This window comes from Herpailurus yagouaroundi, unplaced genomic scaffold (genome assembly GCF_014898765.1).
Source record: "Herpailurus yagouaroundi ecotype Mexico unplaced genomic scaffold, PumYag 140, whole genome shotgun sequence".
Taxonomy (NCBI): Eukaryota; Metazoa; Chordata; class Mammalia; order Carnivora; family Felidae; genus Herpailurus; species Herpailurus yagouaroundi.
In genome coordinates, this window is record NW_024412395.1 from 75,852,485 (window position 1) to 75,873,548 (window position 21,064).

A 21,064-nucleotide genomic window follows, 5' to 3' on the forward strand; every position below is an offset into this window, starting at 1 on the left:
AAAAAAAAAAATACTAATATTAGCAATCAAAATTTAACAGTTCCTGAAAGTGTGCAGTAACTCCAGCCAAGAAGTGTTTTCCCTCCACAGGTAGGAAACAAGACACAGAGAAAGGAAAAAGTCGATTTAAGTAAAAAATTTTGGATGACATTTTGTCTGATTCAGGGATTCATTGTTGATTTGTATGAAAGGGTTGGATATAAAGGGAAGAAAATGTGGGAAAACACAATTTGGAGATTAGTGAGTAAATATTAATGATTTAATTCCCCTAAATGATCATTTTCTTTAAAGAGAAAGCCATAATTATCTTTCTCAGTTAAAGTATAATTCATCATATAAGAATTTCATTTACTCAGATTTTATAATTCTGTCAGTAAAACACAAGAGTCTGTGTCATCTACTTGCACTTTGACAATTCTAATTATCCATAGCCAAAATGGTTTTTGAATGTTAGGTATCACAATTTTTTTTAAGTTGAAATTATTACCCTCAAAGTCTCACTGTTATATTCATAAGTCATGTTAATTTGGAGTTTCTAAAAAAATTCTTGAATGTTTATTTTTGAGCTAGAGAGAGAGAGAGACTGAATGTGAACAGGAGAGGGGCAGAAAGAGAGGGAGACACAGAATCCGAAGCAGGCTCCAGGCTCTGAGCTGTCAGCACAGAGCCCGAGGCAGGGCTCAAACTCACAAGTTGGGAGATCATGACCTGAACGGGAAGTTGGATGCTTAACCAACTGAGCTACCCAGGTGCCGCTGGAGTTTTCATAAGCAATAGAAACCAAATGAGTTATCTCAGTACGTATAAATGGCTATAGCCTACTTTTAGCTATTGAAATAGCTCTGAGAGTTGAAATAGCAATCTTTACATGATTAGAAAAACTTAGGATTGCTTCTACAAGTTTTAAGGATTCTCTGTGATTTTTCCAAACTCATGACATCTTTTTCCTTTTAAAATATGTAAATATATAGGGGCGCCTGGGTGGCGCAGTCGGTTGAGCGTCCGACTTCAGCCAGGTCACGATCTCGCGGTCCGTGAGTTTGAGCCCCACGTCAGGCTCTGGGCTGATGGCTCAGAGCCTGGAGCCTGTTTCCGATTCTGTGTCTCCCTCTCTCTCTGCCCCTCCCCCGTTCATGCTCTGTCTCTCTCTGTCCCAAAAATAAATAAATGTTGAAAAAAAAATTTTTTTAAATAAAATATGTAAATATATATAATTACTCCTTATTTTATTATTCTTCTGTTTTATCCTAGATAAAAGTTAAACAGTTAGAAGAACAACTACATTCTTTTACTGAAACCAGTTCACAGAATGACCATCTACGCAAGTTGAACAAGGCTCTAGAGGGCAGCTATATGCAGGTGTGATTAATAGCTATAAAACAAATTGCTGTTATATTGTTTTAATTAGGTTTTAAGAAATTGATGGCTTTCTCTCCACCTTACCATACAGTCCCAGAAAGATGAATATTCTTTCACTTGACTCAATTCAACAAACATTTTTTAAACACCCGCAATGTACAAGGTTTTGCTAAACTGTAGAGAAATAAACATACCTGAAGCAGGATTGGGATATTCAAATTATGTTCTAATTGGAGGCTTAAGAATATACTCATAAACTTTATTATAGATTTAGAAGTTAAGTCTTTCAGAAGCAAAATAGAGTGAGCGTTCATAGGGAACATCATTATAATGAAAGCATTGAGAAACACTTTCATAGAGGAAATGGTTTTTTAATTATAGGCAAACTTAGAACTCAGTGGCAACAAGATAGAACTGCAGGAGACAGCTCACTTGAAAGAGGTGTTAGTGGTATAAATGCTTACTTGTCATCAGGGTGACTGCTGAGGCTACAATCCTTTTGTAAGTCACATAACATTTTAACAAATGAATAGAGAAAGTTAGACAAACAAGATACAAAACATTTAGTGAAGAAAATAATCCAAGAATGTGTAACCAAAAGAAAGTGATTCATTTCAGTGATTTACAAATTTACCATGTGTGCATTTTTTTTTTTTTTTACTCAAATATGTTTGACTTCTATTAGCTATAATATTTCTGTTTCTATACCCTTGGTAACCAAGGAGCTAGAATGTGTCTTCAAATAGAATACTGTTAGGGTTCTAACCATCTGACTACTGGAAAAGAGGGCCTCATTAGATATACTCTCCTACAGGGAATTTGATTTAAGGAAGGCTTGTTTCTTCACCAGGACAACTTTACAGTGTGATTTCTTCGTTCTGAAAGCAAAGGAACACATTTTCAAGTATATTTTCTATCACAGCTTCATTAGAACTTTGTGTTGTTCCTCTTCATAAAAGGAGCGCTCATTGAAAAATAACTCTAGGTTTAGTTGTTTTTGATTGGTGATGCCTCCAAGAAAAAGGAAATCTCCGGAGAGGCCTGCATCTTCGAAATTCTTTGAAGGCTATAGGCCCCATGTAAACAATATAAAGGAAAGAACTTCATCAGTTGGTTTACCCAGTGTTATTCCAAACTCTGCACGCCGTGTGACCTTTGCATCTAACCTCACTTCTTTGAGAGCTTCTCAGGAGATTGGAGACTCTAGAATCTCTCTAAAGACTCTTTTGAATGCTATTAAAACCATGGAGGGAAGACTGGAAGGTAAAATAGACATTCTTGCTTCAAGACCATTAATAAATGAATCACCAAATTTTCTTAAACAGGATTCGGTAAGTGGAGACCACAAACTAAATCATAAGGAAATTTCAGATTTATACAACAATGAAGAAAAGTAGTAACAATTCAGAAAGATAGTATATGGAGGTATGAGTAACAAGAAAGTTAGGTTCTTCACAGATAAGAAAAATTGACAATGTGGATTGAAACCATTATTTTGGTTATCACATGGTTAATTTTTAGACATAGGAAGATTTTGATTAACAGTAGCCATTGAGTTTTTTTAATATGATTTTGAGTTTTTACAAATTCAAAACATCCACCTAATCTTTTTTTTTAATAATCTCTCTTTTTTTTTTTTAAACGTTTATTTATTTTTGAGACAGAGAGAGACAGAGCATGAACAGGGGAGGGTCAGAGAAAGAGGGAGACACAGAATCTGAAACAGGCTCCAGGCTCTGAGCTGTCAGCACAGAGCCCGACATGGGGCTCGAACTCACGGACTGCGAGATCATGACCTGAGCCGAAGTCGGCCACTTAACCGACTGAGCCACCCAGGCACCCCTCCACGTAATCTTAATATTCATGGTAAAATGTTTCAAGCCTGATTTTAAAATAGAAATACATTAATCAAAGCCCTAAGAACTTGAACATTGGAGAAAAATTTTTTTGAGTATTATCTTAGTTTTAGGTTGTTTTTAGATGTGAACCTTACAGTATAGTCTGAATGCCTTAACCAAGTTATTGATGAAAATTATCATAATAAAACTGAAAACAACAACTGCTTAATAAGAAAAGCATGAACCAACATTTATTGAGAGCCTATCATGTCTCAGGCTTTTCTTTATTTATGAGAGAGCATGTGAGTGGGGAAGAAGAGCAGAGGGAGAGAGAGGGAGAATCTTAAGTAGGCTCAGGGCAGAGCCCAATGTGGGACTTGAACCCATGACCCTTGGCCAAAATGAAGAGTCAGAGGCTCAACTGACTGAGCCACCCAGGTGCCCCTGGAAATTATTTTTGAAAGAAAACCTTTGAGAGCATACATCTTTGCTTGATGTTTAAAAATAGAAAGTTCTGTATCTTGTCTTCTAGAGTTGATGGCTATTTAGATCTTTTCTCTGAACATTTTTGCTAGTGACATTTTCATATGTATCTTAAAAACCCTGGTAAAAGTATATATCCTTCCTTGTGTCCGTTTCTAGAACAAAATTCTGTAGGTTTTCAGAGCCTATGAATTGGCATCCTTTGTAATATTCTTAGATCCTTAAAGAAAAAGTATTTCAAATGTTACAGCTAGAAAGTTTTAAGGAAGTGTAATGTTGAGGAAGATGTGGGGAAAACATATTCTTTGTTGTTGCTGTTGGAAGTGTAAAATGGTACAACTTCCTGTGGAAGACAGTTTAATATCTATCATTTCACCCCACAATCGTACTTCTAGGACTTTCTCCTTCAGATATACTAGCTTATACATATGACATGTTTACAAGATTACTTATTGAAGTATTGCTTGTTAATAGCAAAAGACTGGAAGTAAGCAAAATTTCATCAATAAGACACTAGCTAAGTATATCATGGTGTATTCATGGTTTGGAATACTGCTTGAACGTATGTATATAGTATATACATACATATGTATGTATGTATTATTAGGTTAAAAGAACCAAGGCTCAGAAGAGTATACATAATATTTTATTATTTGTAGTAGAAGGGGTAGGAGAATAAAAAATATATCCATATGTGAGTACATATAGATATTTTCAATTATAATGCATAGAATATCTCTATCATGGATAATAATAATATAATAATAATAATAATTGGCAACATTATTTTTGAGGAGGGAAACCAGGTGACTGGGAAATTTTCCACTTTACCCTTTTGTATCTTAAGAGTAATGTGAATGTGGGACACCTGGTGGCTTAGTTGGGCAGCCTGCTTGGGCTCATGTCATGATCTCATGGTTTGTAAGTTCGAGCACCACATTGGGGTGTGTCAGCTGTGCTGACAGCTCAGAGCCTGGAGCCTGGTTTGGATTTCGTGTCACCATCTCTCTCTGCCCCTCCCCCACTTGCGCTCTGTCTCTCAAACATAAAAATAAACATTAAAAATAAAGAATAATGTGAATGTGCTACCAATTCAAAATCATTTAATGAACATTTCATTTTCAACAAAAGTGAAGGTAGAGAAAGGATGATCTTTTCAACAAATGGCACTGGAGCAGTTGGATATCCATATGCAAAACCAAAAAACCTTTGATCCATACCTCACACTATATATAAAAATTAAAATGCATCAGAGTCCTAAATGTAAAATCTTAAACTGTAAAACTTGTAGAAGAAAATGTAGGAGGAAATCTTTGTTATCTTGGATTACTCAGAGATATCTTAGATTTGACATCAAAAGCATGATCCCTAAAGGGGGGAAAAAACGGATGCACTGACACCTTACGCTCTTTAAAGTGTTAAGAGAATGAAGACACAAGCTATAGACTGGGAGAAAATATTTGCAAATCACATATCTGATAAAGGCATTGTCTCCAAGAATGTATTAAACTCTTAAAACTCATTAAGAAGAAAACAAATCCATGGAGCACGTGAGGGGCTCAGTTGGTTAAGCGTCTGACTTCGTCTCAGGTCATGGCCTCATGATTTGTGAGTTCAAGCCCCAAGTTGAGCTCTGAGCTGATAGCTGGGAGCCTGGAGCCTGCTTTGGATTCTCTGTCTCTCTCGCCGCCCCTCCCCTGCTTACGTGTGTGCTCTCTCAAAAATAAATAAATATTAAAAAAAAATAAAGGTTACAAAAAAGAAAACTCAAAAAAAAAAGATATTTGGATGATAAATAAGTAGTTGAAAAGATGTTAAACATCAGTCATTAGGGAAATGCAAATTAAAACTGCAGTGAGATACACCTCTATTAGAATGTATAAAACTGAAAAACTGTTCATACCAAGTATTAGTGAGGATGTAGAACAACTGGAACTCTCATAACACTGCTGAAGGGAATGTCAGATGGTATAACCGCTCTGAAAAATGCTTTGGTAGTTTCTTTAAAAATAAAACACTACGTATAACCCAGCCATTCCACTTCTAAGCAAAGATAAAGCATATGTCTACCCAAGACTTGTACACAGCTCTTCACAGCAGCTTATATCTTAAAGCCGGAAGCAACTCAAGTGTTCAGAAGGTGAATGGATAAGTAAACTGTGGTATGTTCTACAATACAACACTCTTCAGCAACAGAAAGGATTGAACTACTGCTACATCAAAATTAATCTCAAAATAATTATGCTGAGTGAAAGAAGCCATACAAAAAAAAAGAGTACATACAATATAATTCCATTTATATAAAATTCTAGGAAAAAAAACTATTGTGACAGAAAACAGATTAGTTGTGTGGAGGTGTGGGAACAAGGAGAGACAGAAAGGAGAGATTACAAAAAGGCATGAGGGAACTTTTTTTTTTTTTAATGTTTATTTTTGAGAGAGAGAGTATGAGGGAGAAGCAGAGCGAGAGACACAGAATCTGAAGCAGGCTCCAGGCTCTGAGCTGTCAGCACAGAGTCCACTGCAGGCTCTAACCCACCAAACTTGAGATCAGGATCTGAGCTGAAGTCAGATTCTCAACGGACTGAGCCACTCAGGCGCCCCCATGAGGGAACTTTTGAGATGATGGAAATGGCTTATCTTGATTATGGCTTCAAGAGCTTATACACGTCAGAACTATACTTTAAATATACACAGCTTCTTGCAGGTCATTTTTACCTCGGTAATGCTGATAAAAAAGAATAGTGTGAATGTATTACCTATACAAAAGTTAATTATATTAAAACGTTTAACATTTTTAAAATGACAGAACTGTAGAGATTTAGAACAAATTATTGGTTGCTGCAGGACTGGGGATGGGTTTGGGAGAGTGTGTATATACACAAAGAAGTAGCAAATGTGAATTCTTTTGTGGTGATGGAACGGTTCTGATTGTGATTGTGATGGTTCGTGAATAATGTGCACGACATCAGATTACATACAGCTATGTGCGCGCTCAGAGATGAATGCAGGTTTTTAAAAAAGTGGTGAAAACTGTGTAAGTTCTGTGGGCCAGTTAATCTAGTGAACAGTAATGCACCAAAGTCAGTTTCCTGATTTTGATGTTGAACTACAGTAGTGTAAGATGTCTCCACATCATTAGGAGCAGGGTGAAGAATACATGGATTCTTTTCACTACTTTTGCAACATCCTGTGAATCTAATTATTTCAAAATTTTTAAAAAATAATATTTAAAATACTGTGATCATTTGAATGTGTAGAAAAAAGAAAAAAAGTATTTCAAGGATATAAAATTCTCATACTTCTAATTAGGATGCATTTTTCTATAACAGTATTTTCTTGACGCTACTTATTCATCTTGGCTTTTGTTATATTTCAGTTGTTATACAGTAAAACCTTGGATTGTTCTGCGAGTGCTCTGCAAGACAAGCAAACATTTCTAAAAATTTTAACTTGATAAAGGAGCGATGTCTTGCAATATGAGTAGTGTGTGACGCCAGACATCACATGATCACAACTGAGCTGATGGTCCTTGAAATTTGCTTTGAGGGGCGCCTGGGTGGCTCAGTTGGTTAAGCGGCCGACTTCAGCTCAGGTCACGATCTCGCGGTCCGTGAGTTCGAGCCCCATGTCAGGCTCTGTGCTGACAGCTCAGAGCCTGGAGCCTGCTTCCGATTCTGTGTCTCCCTCTCTCTCTGCCCCTCCCCCGTCCATGCTCTGTCTCTCTCTGTCTCAAAAATAAACGTTAAAAAAATTTTTTCTTTTTTAAATTTGCTTTGATAACACAAGTGCTTTGGATTACAAACATGTTTCCGGAATGAATTATGCTCTCAAATCAAGGTTTTACTGTATTTTTAAATTCCAGGATAATCAGTCCACCACCCCCACCATTTTACATCTAACCTTCATAGTCTTATCTCCTTTATCACTTACCCTGTATTTTCATGGAGATTGACATATATTAGGTTTGCTCATGTTTATTCACACAGATTTTTTTTTTTTTTTTTGCTTTGTAGTTTTCTTTAAAGGGAAAAGTAGCTAATAAAGTTGTTTTTTTTATTATAGTGGATGAGCATATTTAATTAAACATTTTAAGTCTGGTGTCCAAATTGCTTTTTCTTATTCTAATTGCTGATTTATAGTGCTTTAGACAAATTATTTATCATTCCCTGTTTTCTACTAAGGTGAAATCCATTCTTGAAAAGAATGAAGAGGAGCTCTCCCGAGCAGTGAAGTGTCGTGATGCAGCCCTAAAAGAGAGTCAGAAGTTGAAAGGGGACATTGAGGCTTTGGAGGACAGAGAGAGCAAGAAGGCAAGGCATCAATCCTTTTTGAAAGTTTGTTACTGAAATGAGGTGCTTAAGAAATCTTGCGCAAGTCAAGTCGTATTCCTTCATTTCTTGTTACCTTTGGTAAGAACGAGGATTGATCAGAGGAGCTTTTTTTTTTTTTTAAGATAACTTTAGAAGAGCTGTAAAATATTTTCCTTAAAAATACGTGATTTAATTCCCAATTGTTTTTGTTTTTGTTTTTATTATTTTTTTAAACGTTTATTTTTGAGAGAGCACACGAGAGCAGGGGAGGGGCACAGAGAAAGGGAGACAGGATCCAAGAGGCTCCACCCTGACAGCAGACAGCCCCACTTGGGGCTCTGACGCATGAACTATGAGACCATGACGTGAACCACAGTTGGACGCTTAACAAACTGAACCACCCAGGTGCTCCTGTTTTTGTTTTAGAGAGAGAGGGAGCATGTGTGTACAAGCAGGAGAGAGGGGCAGAGGAAGAGAGCAGGAGAATCTTAAGCAGGCTCCACACTCAGTAGAGCCTGATGCAAGGCTGGATCCCGCAACAGTGGGTTCCTTACCTGAGCCGAAATCAAGAGTCAGACATTCAACCGACTGAGCCACCCAGGCGCTGCTAACTGCTGTTGGTTTTGGTTTTTATTTTATTTTATTTTATTTTATTTATGAATGAAAGAAAGAGAGCGAGCGAGCACAGGCTGGGGAGAGCCAGAGCGAAAGGGAGAGAGAGTATCTGAAATGTGCTCTGCCTTGACAGCAGGGAGCCCAGTGCGGGGCTCACACTCAGAAACTATGAGATCATGACCTGAGCCAAAGTCAGACGCTTAACCAACTGAGCTACTCAGGCACCCCCCAGTGTTTTTTTAACTTCCAGTCTTGAAAGTCCTAATGTTTTCTATTGAAAATCATCTGACCTTGGTAACAGTAACCTTCCTACTATGTGTAACTAACATGTTCCTGATTCTGATGGGCTTCAGGTATGTTCTCTTCTGTCCCATGATAACCGATCAGGGCCAGAGCAGACCAGCCTGGGACCACATCTAGAACCAGGAAGTTGTTGATCCCATTGTCTGCAGTTAATACAGATGTTATGACATGACAAAAGTTGGGAAGTGCTGCAGAGTTCTCCACAGGGTGGCGGTGGGGGGCGGGGGCTAGTTTTCTTTTCTCAAAGTCACAATAACTTAAGATCTTAACAATAAAATAAAATATGCTTCAATTATTCCTCTTAGCATTTTGCCATGCTTGGTTTCCATAGTCTTGCCTAGAAGTAATGGGACTCAGCAGCAGTGGAATAAGGAGAAAGGATCAAATATCTTTGTATTGTTTCATTTTCTGTTAGGTGGGAAACTTTCAGAGACAACTGGCAGAGGCTAAAGAAGACAACTGCAAAGTTACAATTATGTTGGAAAATGTGCTGGCTTCTCACAGTAAGATGCAAGGTGCTCTGGAAAAAGTACAAATAGAGCTTGGGCGGAGGGATTCAGAGATTGCAGGCCTCAAGAAAGAAAGGTACTGGAGATTTTTTTTTTTTTTTTTTTTTTTGTCTTTGTGCATGTAATGGAGCATGTCTGCTCCATTATAGTAAGGAGTGGCATGCAGTCAAGAAACAAAGTCACTTCATTTTTTAAGTTTATTTATTAATGTTTGTTTATTTATTTGGAGACAGCAAAAGCATGTGAGTAGAGGCGGGGGGGGGTGCAGAAAGAGAGAAAGAGAGAGAGAGAGAGAGAGAGAGAGAGAGAGAGAGAGAGAATCCCAGGCAGGCTCTGTGCTGTCAGTGCAGAGCCCGACGTGGGGCTCAAACCCATGAACTGTGAGATCATGACCTGAGTTAAATTCAAGAGTCAGATGCTTAACTGAGCCACCCAGGCACCGCGAGAAACAAAGTCACTTTAAAATAAAGAACGGGGCGCCTGGGTGGCGCAGTCGGTTAAGCGTCCGACTTCAGCCAGGTCACAGTCTCGCGGTCCGTGAGTTCGAGCCCCGCATCGGGCTCTGGGCTGATGGCTCGGAGCCTGGAGCCTGTTTCCGATTCTGTGTCTCCCTCTCTCTCTGCCCCTCCCCCGTTCATGCTGTGTCTCTCTCTGTCTCAAAAATAAATAAAACGTTTAAAAAAAATTTTTTTTAAATAAAGATCTAGGGGCGCCTGGGTGGCGCAGTCGGTTAAGCGTCCGACTTCAGCTCAGGTCACGATCTCGCGGTCCGTGAGTTCGAGCCCCGCGTCGGGCTCTGGGCTGATGGCTCAGAGCCTGGAGCCTGTTTCTGATTCTGTGTCTCCCTCTCTCTCTGCCCCTCCCCCGTTCATGCTCTGTCTCTCTCTGTCCCAAAAAAATAAATAAACGTTAAAAAATAAATAAATAAATAAAATAAAGATCTAGCCCCTGTTTGGGGAAACATCTTAGTAATTTGACTGGAAAGCAAGGGATTTTGGTGAATGCACTAACCTCTGCCTCTAGACTTCCCAACCTGCTCTTCCCTGTAGATCCTGTACCTGAGCTGCGGCCTCCAGCGGGGTTCCCAGCCTGTAGCCCAGCCATCCCTGCTGCAGACTGCCTGCCCCCACAGCCCACACCCCTCTGTCCTGACCATTTCTTCCGCCTAATGGGGTTTTGTGCTATTCGATGTTCTTTGTAAACCCAAGTTCTTATTTGTATAGTCTTTATTCAAGGGGAAATTTTTGTTTGAAATCAAGGACCTCCCTTCAGTCCTGAACAGGTTTTTCCTCCAATTCCAACCCAAAGTTTTACATATTTCCCTCTCCCTATTTTACTACTCACTAAATGTATGAATCTGACAGTTCACCCCCTTTACTCTGTTGCTCTCTAAAAGTCCTCTATTTTAGCTTGACATTTCAGAAGTAGTGAAATGTAGACCTATTCAGTAAAACATGGTATTATAAAAAAAATAAAGATCTAGAAAATTAGGGAGTATCTGGAAGTAGAAATAAACATGACTTTCAAAAATTCAAAATTCCCATATTTTGTAATGATGTAAAGGAGTATGTATTCTAGAAATTCATGTGCTATATTACTGCTACCCTTTAAACCTGTCCTTGGGTCTGCAGACTAGTAATTATCTAGATAATTGAAGCTCCATGCCTAGTTGAGTTTGAATTATCTATTTATTAGTATCCTATTTAAAGATTAATATTTTTAGATGAATCATTCTGAGACCTACTTCTAGCCATGTTTTAGAAGTAAACTCCCGGGCGCCTGGGTGGCTCAGTCGGTTAAGCAGCTGACTTCGGCTCAGGTCATGATCTCGCAGTCCGTGGGTTCAAGCCCCGCGTCGGGCTCTGTGCTGACAGCTCAGAGCCTGGAGCCTGTTTCAGATTCTGTGTCTCCCTCTCTCTCTGACCCTCCCCCGTTCATGCTCTCTCTCTGTCTCAAAAATAAATAAACGTTAAAAAAATTTTTTTAAAAAAAGAAGTAAACTCCTTCTTTGAAAGTTTCAAGTTGCATAAAAGTTTCCCCTTGAGGTTAATGAGCAAATGGTTTCAGTTTAATGGGTCCTCTGAAATATATTGTGATGGGTGTATTAGTGCTTATTGTCTCTCTGCTATGGGAGAACAAGTGCCAGTTTTATATTCTCCATTGTGCTTATCTTTGTTTTTTGCATATTATAAACGTGTATTGCCTCTGAACATAAAAAAGTCAAGGGGATGGTACTGCAAATTGTTCACCATTCACAATAAGATTCTGGGTAGCTATTGTATTTAGAAGCAAAATCTCAACAGCAGGCCCATCCATCTAGAAGCAATATATTTTTGTACTGGTGATATATGTATATAGTATAAAATTACCAGCTCATAAGTTAGTCATTGACAAGTATTGATAGCTAATGTATCAATCCAAATTGAATCATAGATGGGACAAAAAAAATTTTTTTTGATGTTTATTTTTAAGGGAGAGAGAGAGACAACATGAGCGGGGGTGGGGCAGAGAGAGAGGGAGACACAAAATCCCAAGCAGGCTCCAGGCTCTGAGCTGTCAGCACAGAGCCCGACATGGAGCTCAAAATCACAAACCACAAGATCATGACCTGAGCGGAAGTCAGATGTTCAACTGACTGAGCCACCCAGGCGTACATGGGACAACTTTTTAATCCTTCGAGTCTTAGTTTCTTAACCTGAAGCTGAGGCTACTAATTGTCACCTGCCAACTCTAAGGTATTCTGAGCATCTGTAGTTTATGACATATGCTATTTGAGCTTCTTGGAAGAAGAGTGCCCTGTAGCTCCCAGTGGTATCCTTCCTAGATGGTTCTTTTCTGTAGTCACTCTTTCTGTGTCTCCCATTTTCAGGGCTCTAAATCAACAGAGGGTGCAGAAGCTGGAGGCAGAAGTGGACCAGTGGCAGGCGAGAATGCTTGTTGTGGATGCCCAGCACAACAGTGAGGTAAAGGCCATTATTATAGATGAGAATATTGATATTTTTGGTTTTATTGGGACATTGCTCTTTTAAGAAAATGGGGTAAGTAATCAGGTAAATCTCTTTTTCATTCAAGTCTGAGTTATGTTTACAAATGGGAAGTGGGCCTGTAACCTTACAGTGCGTCATTTATTGGCAAACCAGGACCACAATTATGCCTAATTCTCTCTCTGATATACTTTTTACTTATTAATGCATAAATGATTGCAGAAGTTAAAGGGCTTAGGGAATAATTTGTAATTTAAGTCAGAAGTAGCTGGAGTGACCCCACTATTAATAAGGAGTCACACTTACATGTGTGTGCTCATGGATATATGCACACATGAATTTATAAGTATATATGCACATATATTAAAAAGTCTTTGATATTTCGTATAAATAAGCTTTTTCTGGAAGGACATACAAGGAACAATTTCCAGTTCTTCTCTCTTTAGGTAGTGACACCAGAAGTTATAAGATTGGAAAGGGGAATTTACTTTAAAATTTTTAAAATAAAGAAGTTGGTTCCATTTTTCAAAGCTCATAGTAATCAGCAGAGCTTGCTTTTCCCATTGCTTTGTAAGAGTCTCCTAAGCAGTGTCTGCAGTAAATTCTCACATCTATTTCCCAGGCATCTGGAATCTTTAGTTCTGGTTCCATCCAGTTATTGTCTCAATGGCATTTGATGAAAAAGTGTAAGGAGTATATAGTGTTACCGACTTCTTGAATCTATCTGTGACAGTAGAATTAAAGAGCGTCTTCTCTCTTTCAGATGGAGCCTCTACAGAAAGCTCTAGATGTAGCTAGAGAAGACAACAGGAAACTGGCTATGAGCCTGGAGCAAGCTCTCCAGACAAATAATCATCTACAAACAAAGCTTGATCATGTGCAGGAGAAATTGGAAAACAAAGAACTTGAGCGACAAAATTTGGAAACCTTCAAGTAAGGGCAGTAGAGTCACAGTGAAATTAGGGAAGAGCCTCTGGGAGAGTTACGTCCGGCTCACTTACCTAAACTGGTTAGGGGCGCCTGGGTGGCTCAGCTGGTTGGGTGTCCAACTTCAGCTCAGGTCATGATCTCAAAGTTCGTGAGTTGGAGCCCCGAGTTGGGCTCTGTGCTGACAGCTCAGAGCCTGGAGCCTGCTTCAGATTCTGTGTCTCCCTCTCTCTCTGCCCCTCCCCACTCATGCTGTCTCTCTGTCTTAAAAATAAATAAAAACATTAAAAAAAAATTTTTTTTAAAAATGCTCATCTTCTGCGTGGAACTAGTACTCCAGCAGAACTGTGTTAGGAACCAGGCATCCTGAGCAGCAGCAGCCGCCAGCAGGCTGGGGAATGCTCATGTGAATCTCCTTTTCAGCTCTCCCTTCGTCTGGTGTCACGCTGCTGCTCCACATGAAGGTAAAGCCAACATTTAAAGAATGTTGTATGTTTCTGCCAAGCCTTTTCTATCAAAAGCTAATGTGTCCTTTAGAAGCATGATTTGGAAAAGGAATAGCCTCAGCCTGGAAGGGAAGAACCCATGGAGGAGTGGGATGACTCCACCCAGGCAGATCTTTAACCATTGTTTTCCTTTTGGGCCTAAGATGAGGTCAAACACATCAAGTTCAAGTCAGGCCACCAGAGTTTTGTAAACTGCACCTTGGTAAATAGGATTTAGATATAAATAACGTTCCATGAAAACTTTTACCCAAGGGAAATGCAATGTGCACGTAGACCTTTATGCCTTTCAGGTCATGAACATACGGATATGAGGAAGGTATACGCTAAAGCAGAGAACGCATTTTTTCCTGTCCATGAGCTGTGCAAATTTTATCTAGTGAAATATTGCTGGCTCAAGACTGGTTGCTGGTTAAAACAAGAGTGTGTATTTCACTCTTGGTTGGTTTTCTTGATGTTGAAAGACTTCTTGGCTTTTAATGCTACAGGTAAATGCTTTTCTTCCCTTTGTGTTAATGGGCTCCAGACCAGTGAGTTTCACCTGGTGCCTGATGTGCTTCTCATGTGTAAATCATACTTTCTGGACAGCTGCCCATGATCGTCCAGGCCTTCCTTACCTGCTAAGATGATTTCTAAGAGTGACTTATCTTTTTTTTAAACAGAGAACGGATGACTGAGGAATCCAAAGTGGAAGCAGAAATGCATGCTGAACGCATAGAAGCCCTAAGAAAGCAGTTTCAAACTGAGAGAGAAACGGCAAAGAAGGCAGCGCAACGGGAAATGACTGAGGTATGCAGTCGAGTGACAAAAAGGATTCTAGATGTGAATCTTTTAAGAGGAGAACCAGTCGCAGGATTTCCAAGAATGGCTGCAGCTGTTCTTTGGCCCTTTTCATTCCTCTTTGACCAATAAGCCCAAAGTGATCAAACCATCTCTGTGCTCTTTGTAAATCGAAACACAGAAAGTTTCTGATAGACAGTTCTCTGCCCAGCGAAGCAATGTCTCAATGACAGCTTTTGCATTGGACAGTGATAACTGAGGGCTAGAGGAAGGAAGTGGCCATTGGGAGACATCCAATCATCTGTCCCCTCAGTTCGCTTCACCAGCATCCATCACTCATCTACCTTCTCCTGAGAGGCATGTATGGTCCATGCTCTGGTGCGTGCTACATGACCTTTATTTCATTATGATCTCCTCTTTACAAAAGGAGACAAATAGTGTAAACAGCTGAGGACTTCTGTTGAGTAACTAGAGGCTAGGTACAATCTTGAAGGAATTCAAAGCAAGGGAAAGTTGGGGATAGACGAAGAGAAATGAAAGTACACAATTGAGACAGAACCAGCAGGGCTGGGACACCCAGTATAAGGGGATGACCAAAGCTTAGAGAAATGAACAGGATGTGTGACCAAATGAATAGGATTTCTCTCCTGATCAGAGCAGACTTTGGGAAGTGTCTAAGAAAGAGTGGTCAGCTGAGATGGTACCAGCTGACCTTGACTGTCAGAATGGTAGAGGTGAACTTTCCAGTCAAAGTGGAGCCCCGTGAGTTTCTGAGAAAGGGATAATGCACTGTAAGCACAATTTTAGGAAGGTTAGTCTGGTGGTAGTGGAGAATAGGCAAGAATGAAGGAGAAACAGGAGATAGGAAGACTCGAAACCAGAACAGTTATTTTGGGCTTTAGAAGACTAGGGCCAAGCAACATGGCTCAGGTGAAAATAGAAAACAAATCGAAAGGCAATTTTAATAGAAAAATCATTAAACAGACACTAAATGTTGTATCATCAACAAAGGGGAGGGAAGAATTGCAAATTACAAAACACTATGTAAATATTAAAAAGTTAGAAAGAGGGGCGCCTGGGTGGCTCAGTTGGTTAAGCATCCAACTTTAGTTCAGGTCATAATCTCACAGTTTGTGGGTTCAAACCCCGCGTCAGGCTCTGTGCTGAGAGCTCAGAGCCTGGAGCTTGCTTCAGATTCTGTGTCTCCTCTTTCTGCCCCTCCCCTGCTCACATTCTGTCTCCATCTCTCTCTCAAAAAATGAGTATTTTTTTTAAAAAGTGTTTTAAAGGTTAGAAACAAAATTCTGTGGGAAACAAAAATGTGCCCTGAAATTAAAGGCACCTTTAATCAGAGATAGTTGTCAGAATACCTATAAAATGTAGATCCTTTTAACAAGGATCACTGGAGATTGTGACCTTGTGAGGAGACCAAGGGCAGAGTGAGTGTGTGATATCAGGGGTAGGCTCAAGGCATACCACTTAAGAGTCCCAGTTCTGCCTCTTACTAACAATGTGTACATTTACTGTCTGCAATAATTCCTGAGTCTATTTCCTCAGTCATAAAATGGAAATCATCATAACTACTTTTTGTTTTTAAGTTGGAAAATATATGTAAAGTCATTGTCACAGTGCCCAAACATATTAAATACAAAGTAAGTGATAGTTGTTAGGGCTTACCCAGTTTTGACAAAGCTATGATTAAAATAATGGCAGAATAGCTAACAAGAAGTTAGTTGAGTAGTAATAAAAGACCAGCACTGTGTCATGAAGTTAGTATCAGAAACAATGAGTTAGTGTAGAAAGAAAAGATACAAACAACTTTGCACGTTAAACACTATCACCCATTCAGAATACTATGTTCTTCTCCCTTCTCTGCTGCCACCTTTTCCTAAAAATCAAGCAGCACTAAGGGCACTGGAGGAGGAAGGGAGCTCTGTAAAATGATTTAAGTAATGTTAAAAGATAAACTGAGGGGCGCCTGGGTGGCGCAGTCTGTTAAGCATCCGACTTCAGCCAGGTCACGATCTCGTGGTCCGTGAGTTCGAGCCCCGCATCAGGCTCTGGGCTGATGGCTCAGAGCCTGGAGCCTGCTTCCGATTCTGTGACTCCCTCTCTCTCTGCCCCTCCCCCCTTCATGCTCTGTCTCTCTCTGTCCCAAAAATAAATAAACGTTGAAAAAAAAAGATAAACTGAGGCATATTAAACATTTTAAGAGTTTGAGCAAAACTCAATTCGAATCAGGTAGTGTCCAATCTAGCAGATAAAAAGGAGCTTCAAGGAGCTGTACAAAATGAGAGGCTTTCATTCATGGAAGGGAGCAGGAACAACTTACATTAGGTATAAAAGCAGGTTGGTTACTGCAAAGTACTTTCCTCTAGGGGATGGCAGGTCTTATACAGGCAGATGGCCTAACTGGTACTGATCAAACAATTCCTGATGGACTAGTTTAAGAGTCCATTTCTGGAATCACTGAAGCATTAAGTCTCAGTTTGGTGACAGAGAGCTGACTCCATTTTGGGCCTGTTTTTTTTGTTTTTGTTTTTGTTTTTGTTTTTTAACAATTTCCCCTCCCCTTTTTAAAGTTTATTTATTTATTTTGAGAGAAAGGGAGAGAATCGCAAGCAGGCTCTGTACTGTCAGCGTAGAGCCCGATGTGAAGCTCAATCTCACGAACCGTGAGATCATGACCTGACCCAAAACAAAGGACACTTAACCGACTCAGGCACCCTGACAATTCCCCCTTTTGATCAGACTCTCAGCCGGAGAGAGGTCATTAAATTTTAAGGCATTATCTACTCCCAGCTACTACTCGGGAGTTCTTGAAGTTTTTTTGCTGAATTTCTGTGTGGTATTCATAGGTCATGCTTTTTGTTGGTATTCTTCGTGGCATTCACAGACCATGACATTTTAGATTCACATTTTTTAAGTCAGTCATTCTCTTCATTTCTGTTCTGACGTTCTAGTCTTAGATCATTTGCTTGGTGGTTAGCAACTGTGAACATGTGTTTCAAGGTTTTGAGAGAATACAGCACACTTAGGGAGACCACTGAGTTTATTATCAGCATGATAATTCCCAACATCTAGAGTGTCCTTTGGAGCCTTGGTCCCCAAGACCCAAATCAATCAAACAGTCAAATAAGTGAAGGATTCTGTTGAAGGAGTCCCTTTCTCAAGCCAACTAGCTTAGCTTGTTCAGTGATCTTACATAGCCGAGTCCCAGCCTCCCCAGAAGTGTCCGTCTGAGTACAGCATGTGGTGTTGTACACAGAACAAACACCTCTGTGTTCAACTAAAAGCTGATAGTGCTGTCCTGTTATCCAGAACAACTTCAGACAGTCTAGTGGTTTTTGTTGGGCAGCTGTTACTTTATCAGTAACAGATTCCGCAGTACCTTCAAGAGTTAAGGAGAGGTTTCTGATGGCATTCCCATTTGTACTTACTCCTAGCCAAGACAGTAGGGATCTGCCAAAGGAAGTGAATTTGGATCATGAGCGCCTCCTGTAAGTCCTGATTTCAGTCCATGGCTCAGGATTAGAAAGGCGACAGCCATGAAAGCCAGTAAAATTTACGAGTCTGTAGACCACAGACTGTGCCCTTGCCTATGTCCGTTTCTTTATACAGAGCTTGGATACAAGATTCCCCTGGTTTGGAGTTTTTAGCCAGAGGCAGAGAAATTGACCCCTAGGAGTAGGGAGTATGATACAATGGAGAGGGAGCAGTTTGGTACAGAGAAACAAGCATTGGAAGTCATGGAGAAATGTGTGATGGGCAGAGCTATAGAATTACCAGCATCATGGCAAATCCACCAGTTGTTTGGAGGTTACATTACCCCCTTTGCAATGGCATCATCTTTGCAGGCCAGAGCAAGGCAAAACATGGGCAAAACAATCATAAAGACCTTCAGGATATAAGAATTAGGATAATGATTGTCAGAGCAACAAGAATAGAAAGAAACAAATAATTTTTGATCTGACGTCTTGGGAGGAAGCAGTCTACCTCAATGTCGGCTACTTGTCAGTTTGATTTTGAGGCCTCTGCAATGTCTTTACATAGGACCACATGTCAGCTGGGCCTTCTTCAGTTGTGAAATATGCACCCAAGGTTTGATACCTACTGATATCTACTGATACCTACTACGGCAGGGATGTCAGTGGTCAAGAGTACCTAGTAGGCTCCTTCCCAGAAATCTCCCTTTTGCAAAAGTATCAGAGTATAACAATAGCTGTCTATAAATGATAAAAAAAAAAAACCTTAATATGCTCATGTTTAAAGATCTGATGAGAGTTCATTATAATAGAATTGACGAGGAAATTTGGTTATATCCATGATATACAACATTTGAAGATAAAAACTGAAATTATGACTCAAAAGGACATATCAGATTTTTAGGAATTTCCTGTGTTTTCTAGAACACATATTAATAACACACATTGTACGAATATTATGTAAGGTTTATCATCACTTGACAATGCTTCCCATGTAATTTAGCATACCAAATAAGCCTGATTAGTTTAACATTTCTCTCTTACAAGGTGAGACACAAATCCTTTGAGATTTTCCAAGGACTATCTGGGAAATCTGCAAGTTGCTTTGAGATCAGAAAGACCCCATTTAGAATTTGATTTGGGGAAGTTGTCAAAACATTTGAACATGTGACTAAATAAGATCACAAATTATTACGAAGTATTAGTTAAACTGATAATGGAAAATTTTAAAGGCAAATACAGAAGGTTACATGGTTGTGAACAAAACTTAGCTCTTAACATTGACAAGACTAGGTTTTCTTAAGTAATCACAGACTTAATAAAAGACCATGTGAAGCACGGTAAATTATTGTGCTCAGTTGCAAAATCTTTATCTTTCAGGTAGATTACCCAAAAGGTTAAAAAAACACTTTCATAAAATCTTATCAAGAACAGACCAATAGTCCAAGGAAACTTTGTCCTTACAATGAAGAAAAAAAACAAATTCTAATTTTGCACCAAATTCATTCCTTAGAAACTTGAATAAACCAATTCTAACTTAGCCACCTTGATCCCACAGAAAATTCCTTTCTTACGATTCCTTTTCCACAAATCTTCAATTTTTTCTTTTATCCATTCAGATTTTGTTTTGTGTCTTTTCCTCTTTCTCATTCTAGAACAGTCCATCATTTACTTACTACTTTTCATACACAGTTGTTTCCTTTCACCCTTGTTATTTCAAAGTAATTATAATTCCGTATATTGATTAGAATTCTTAACCCTTACAATCCTCATATCTAGTAAAACCTAGGAAGTAAGCAGTTGTGGAGTGTGTTACACTAACATTCTGTGGGTTGGCCAGTCTGTAAATCCATTATTTTCTAGAAGTCTATTCTTCTTCATAGTAAACTTCTAATGTAGCACAAAACAGCTTTACTAACAGACCCAAATACCTTTAGTTCCTCTGTGAAAGAAAGCCAAAAGTGGATAAACCTGTGTTTAGTTATGTTTTGGTATTTTATCTTACTTGGAATTGATTTAGATATTCAGTGAGTACCCATCATTTCATTTATTTTAGTGTGATTTAAAAGTTTTCAGGGGCGCCTGGGTGGCGCAGTCGGTTAAGCGTCCGACTTCAGCCAGGTCACGATCTCGCGGTCCGTGAGTTCGAGCCCCGCATCGGGCTCTGGGCTGATGGCTCAGAGCCTGGAGCCTGTTTCCAGCTCTGTGTCTCCCTCTCTCTCTGCCCCTCCCCCGTTCATGCTCTGTCTCTCTCTGTCCCAAAAATAAATAAATGTTGGGAAAAAAAAAAAGTTTTCAAAAAGATTTTGGAAACTTATCCTCCATTTAACAATTACATTTAGATTACTCATGAAAATTTTATGAGACATGAAATCATCTAACCATGATCTTAAATTGTCTTTCTTGCCGACAAATTCTGTGACAGACATAGATAAGCTTCTTTGACTTTTAGTAAACCTGGGTAAAATGGAAGTATTACAGCTAATGTTGATAATTCTTAAGACATGGATGTTTTAATTAAAAGGTAGCTTCAGGGGCACCTGGGTGGTTTAGTCGATTAAGCATCCAACTTCAGTTTAGGTCTTAATCTCACAGTTGGTGAGTTCAAGCCCCGCATTGTGCTGTCTGCTGTCAGCACAGAGCCTGCTTCAGATCCTTTGTCCCCTTCTCTCTCTGCCCCTCCCCTGCTCATGCACTCTCTCTCACAAAAAAAAAAAAAAAAAAAAAAAAAAAAAAAAATTAAGGAAAAAGGTAGCTTAAGTTCATTGTTTGATTTGTTGATGATTATCCTAGATCATGTGAACTTGAAAATCATATGGGTTAGATTTTCTATTTCTTACAGAACACTGAATACGTATAAATACTTGTTTGTCTTTAAACCAATCAAATAGAGCTCTTTACAAAGTCATTTTGGCAATACCATTCAAAGGTAGGAAAAAAGTCTCTAATATGTATAAAAGACATA

At 39.2% G+C, this 21,064-nt stretch overlaps 1 protein-coding gene across 10 annotated transcripts in view; it reads left to right on the forward strand.

Moving 5' to 3' along the window:
* CCDC150 (coiled-coil domain containing 150) overlaps positions 1-21,064 on the forward strand; it is a 98,315-nt gene that overhangs the window by 69,210 nt on the left and 8,041 nt on the right. For 8 of the 10 annotated variants that reach the window (XR_005790446.1, XM_040475732.1, XM_040475729.1 and 5 more), the window contains 6 exons: positions 1,252-1,359; positions 7,865-7,993; positions 9,327-9,496; positions 12,290-12,383; positions 13,168-13,337; positions 14,497-14,623. Coding sequence is in view for 9 of the 10 variants with exons in the window: in XM_040475732.1 (XP_040331666.1) it covers positions 1,252-1,359; positions 7,865-7,993; positions 9,327-9,496; positions 12,290-12,383; positions 13,168-13,337; positions 14,497-14,623 (798 nt within the window). In the remaining variant the exon portion in view is untranslated. Of the gene's footprint in view, positions 1-1,251; positions 1,360-2,123; positions 2,691-7,864; positions 7,994-9,326; positions 9,497-12,289; positions 12,384-13,167; positions 13,338-13,754; positions 13,796-14,127; positions 14,323-14,496; positions 14,624-21,064 lie in introns of those variants that run through there. The other 2 variants (XM_040475735.1, XM_040475737.1) reach the window with 2 other exon arrangements.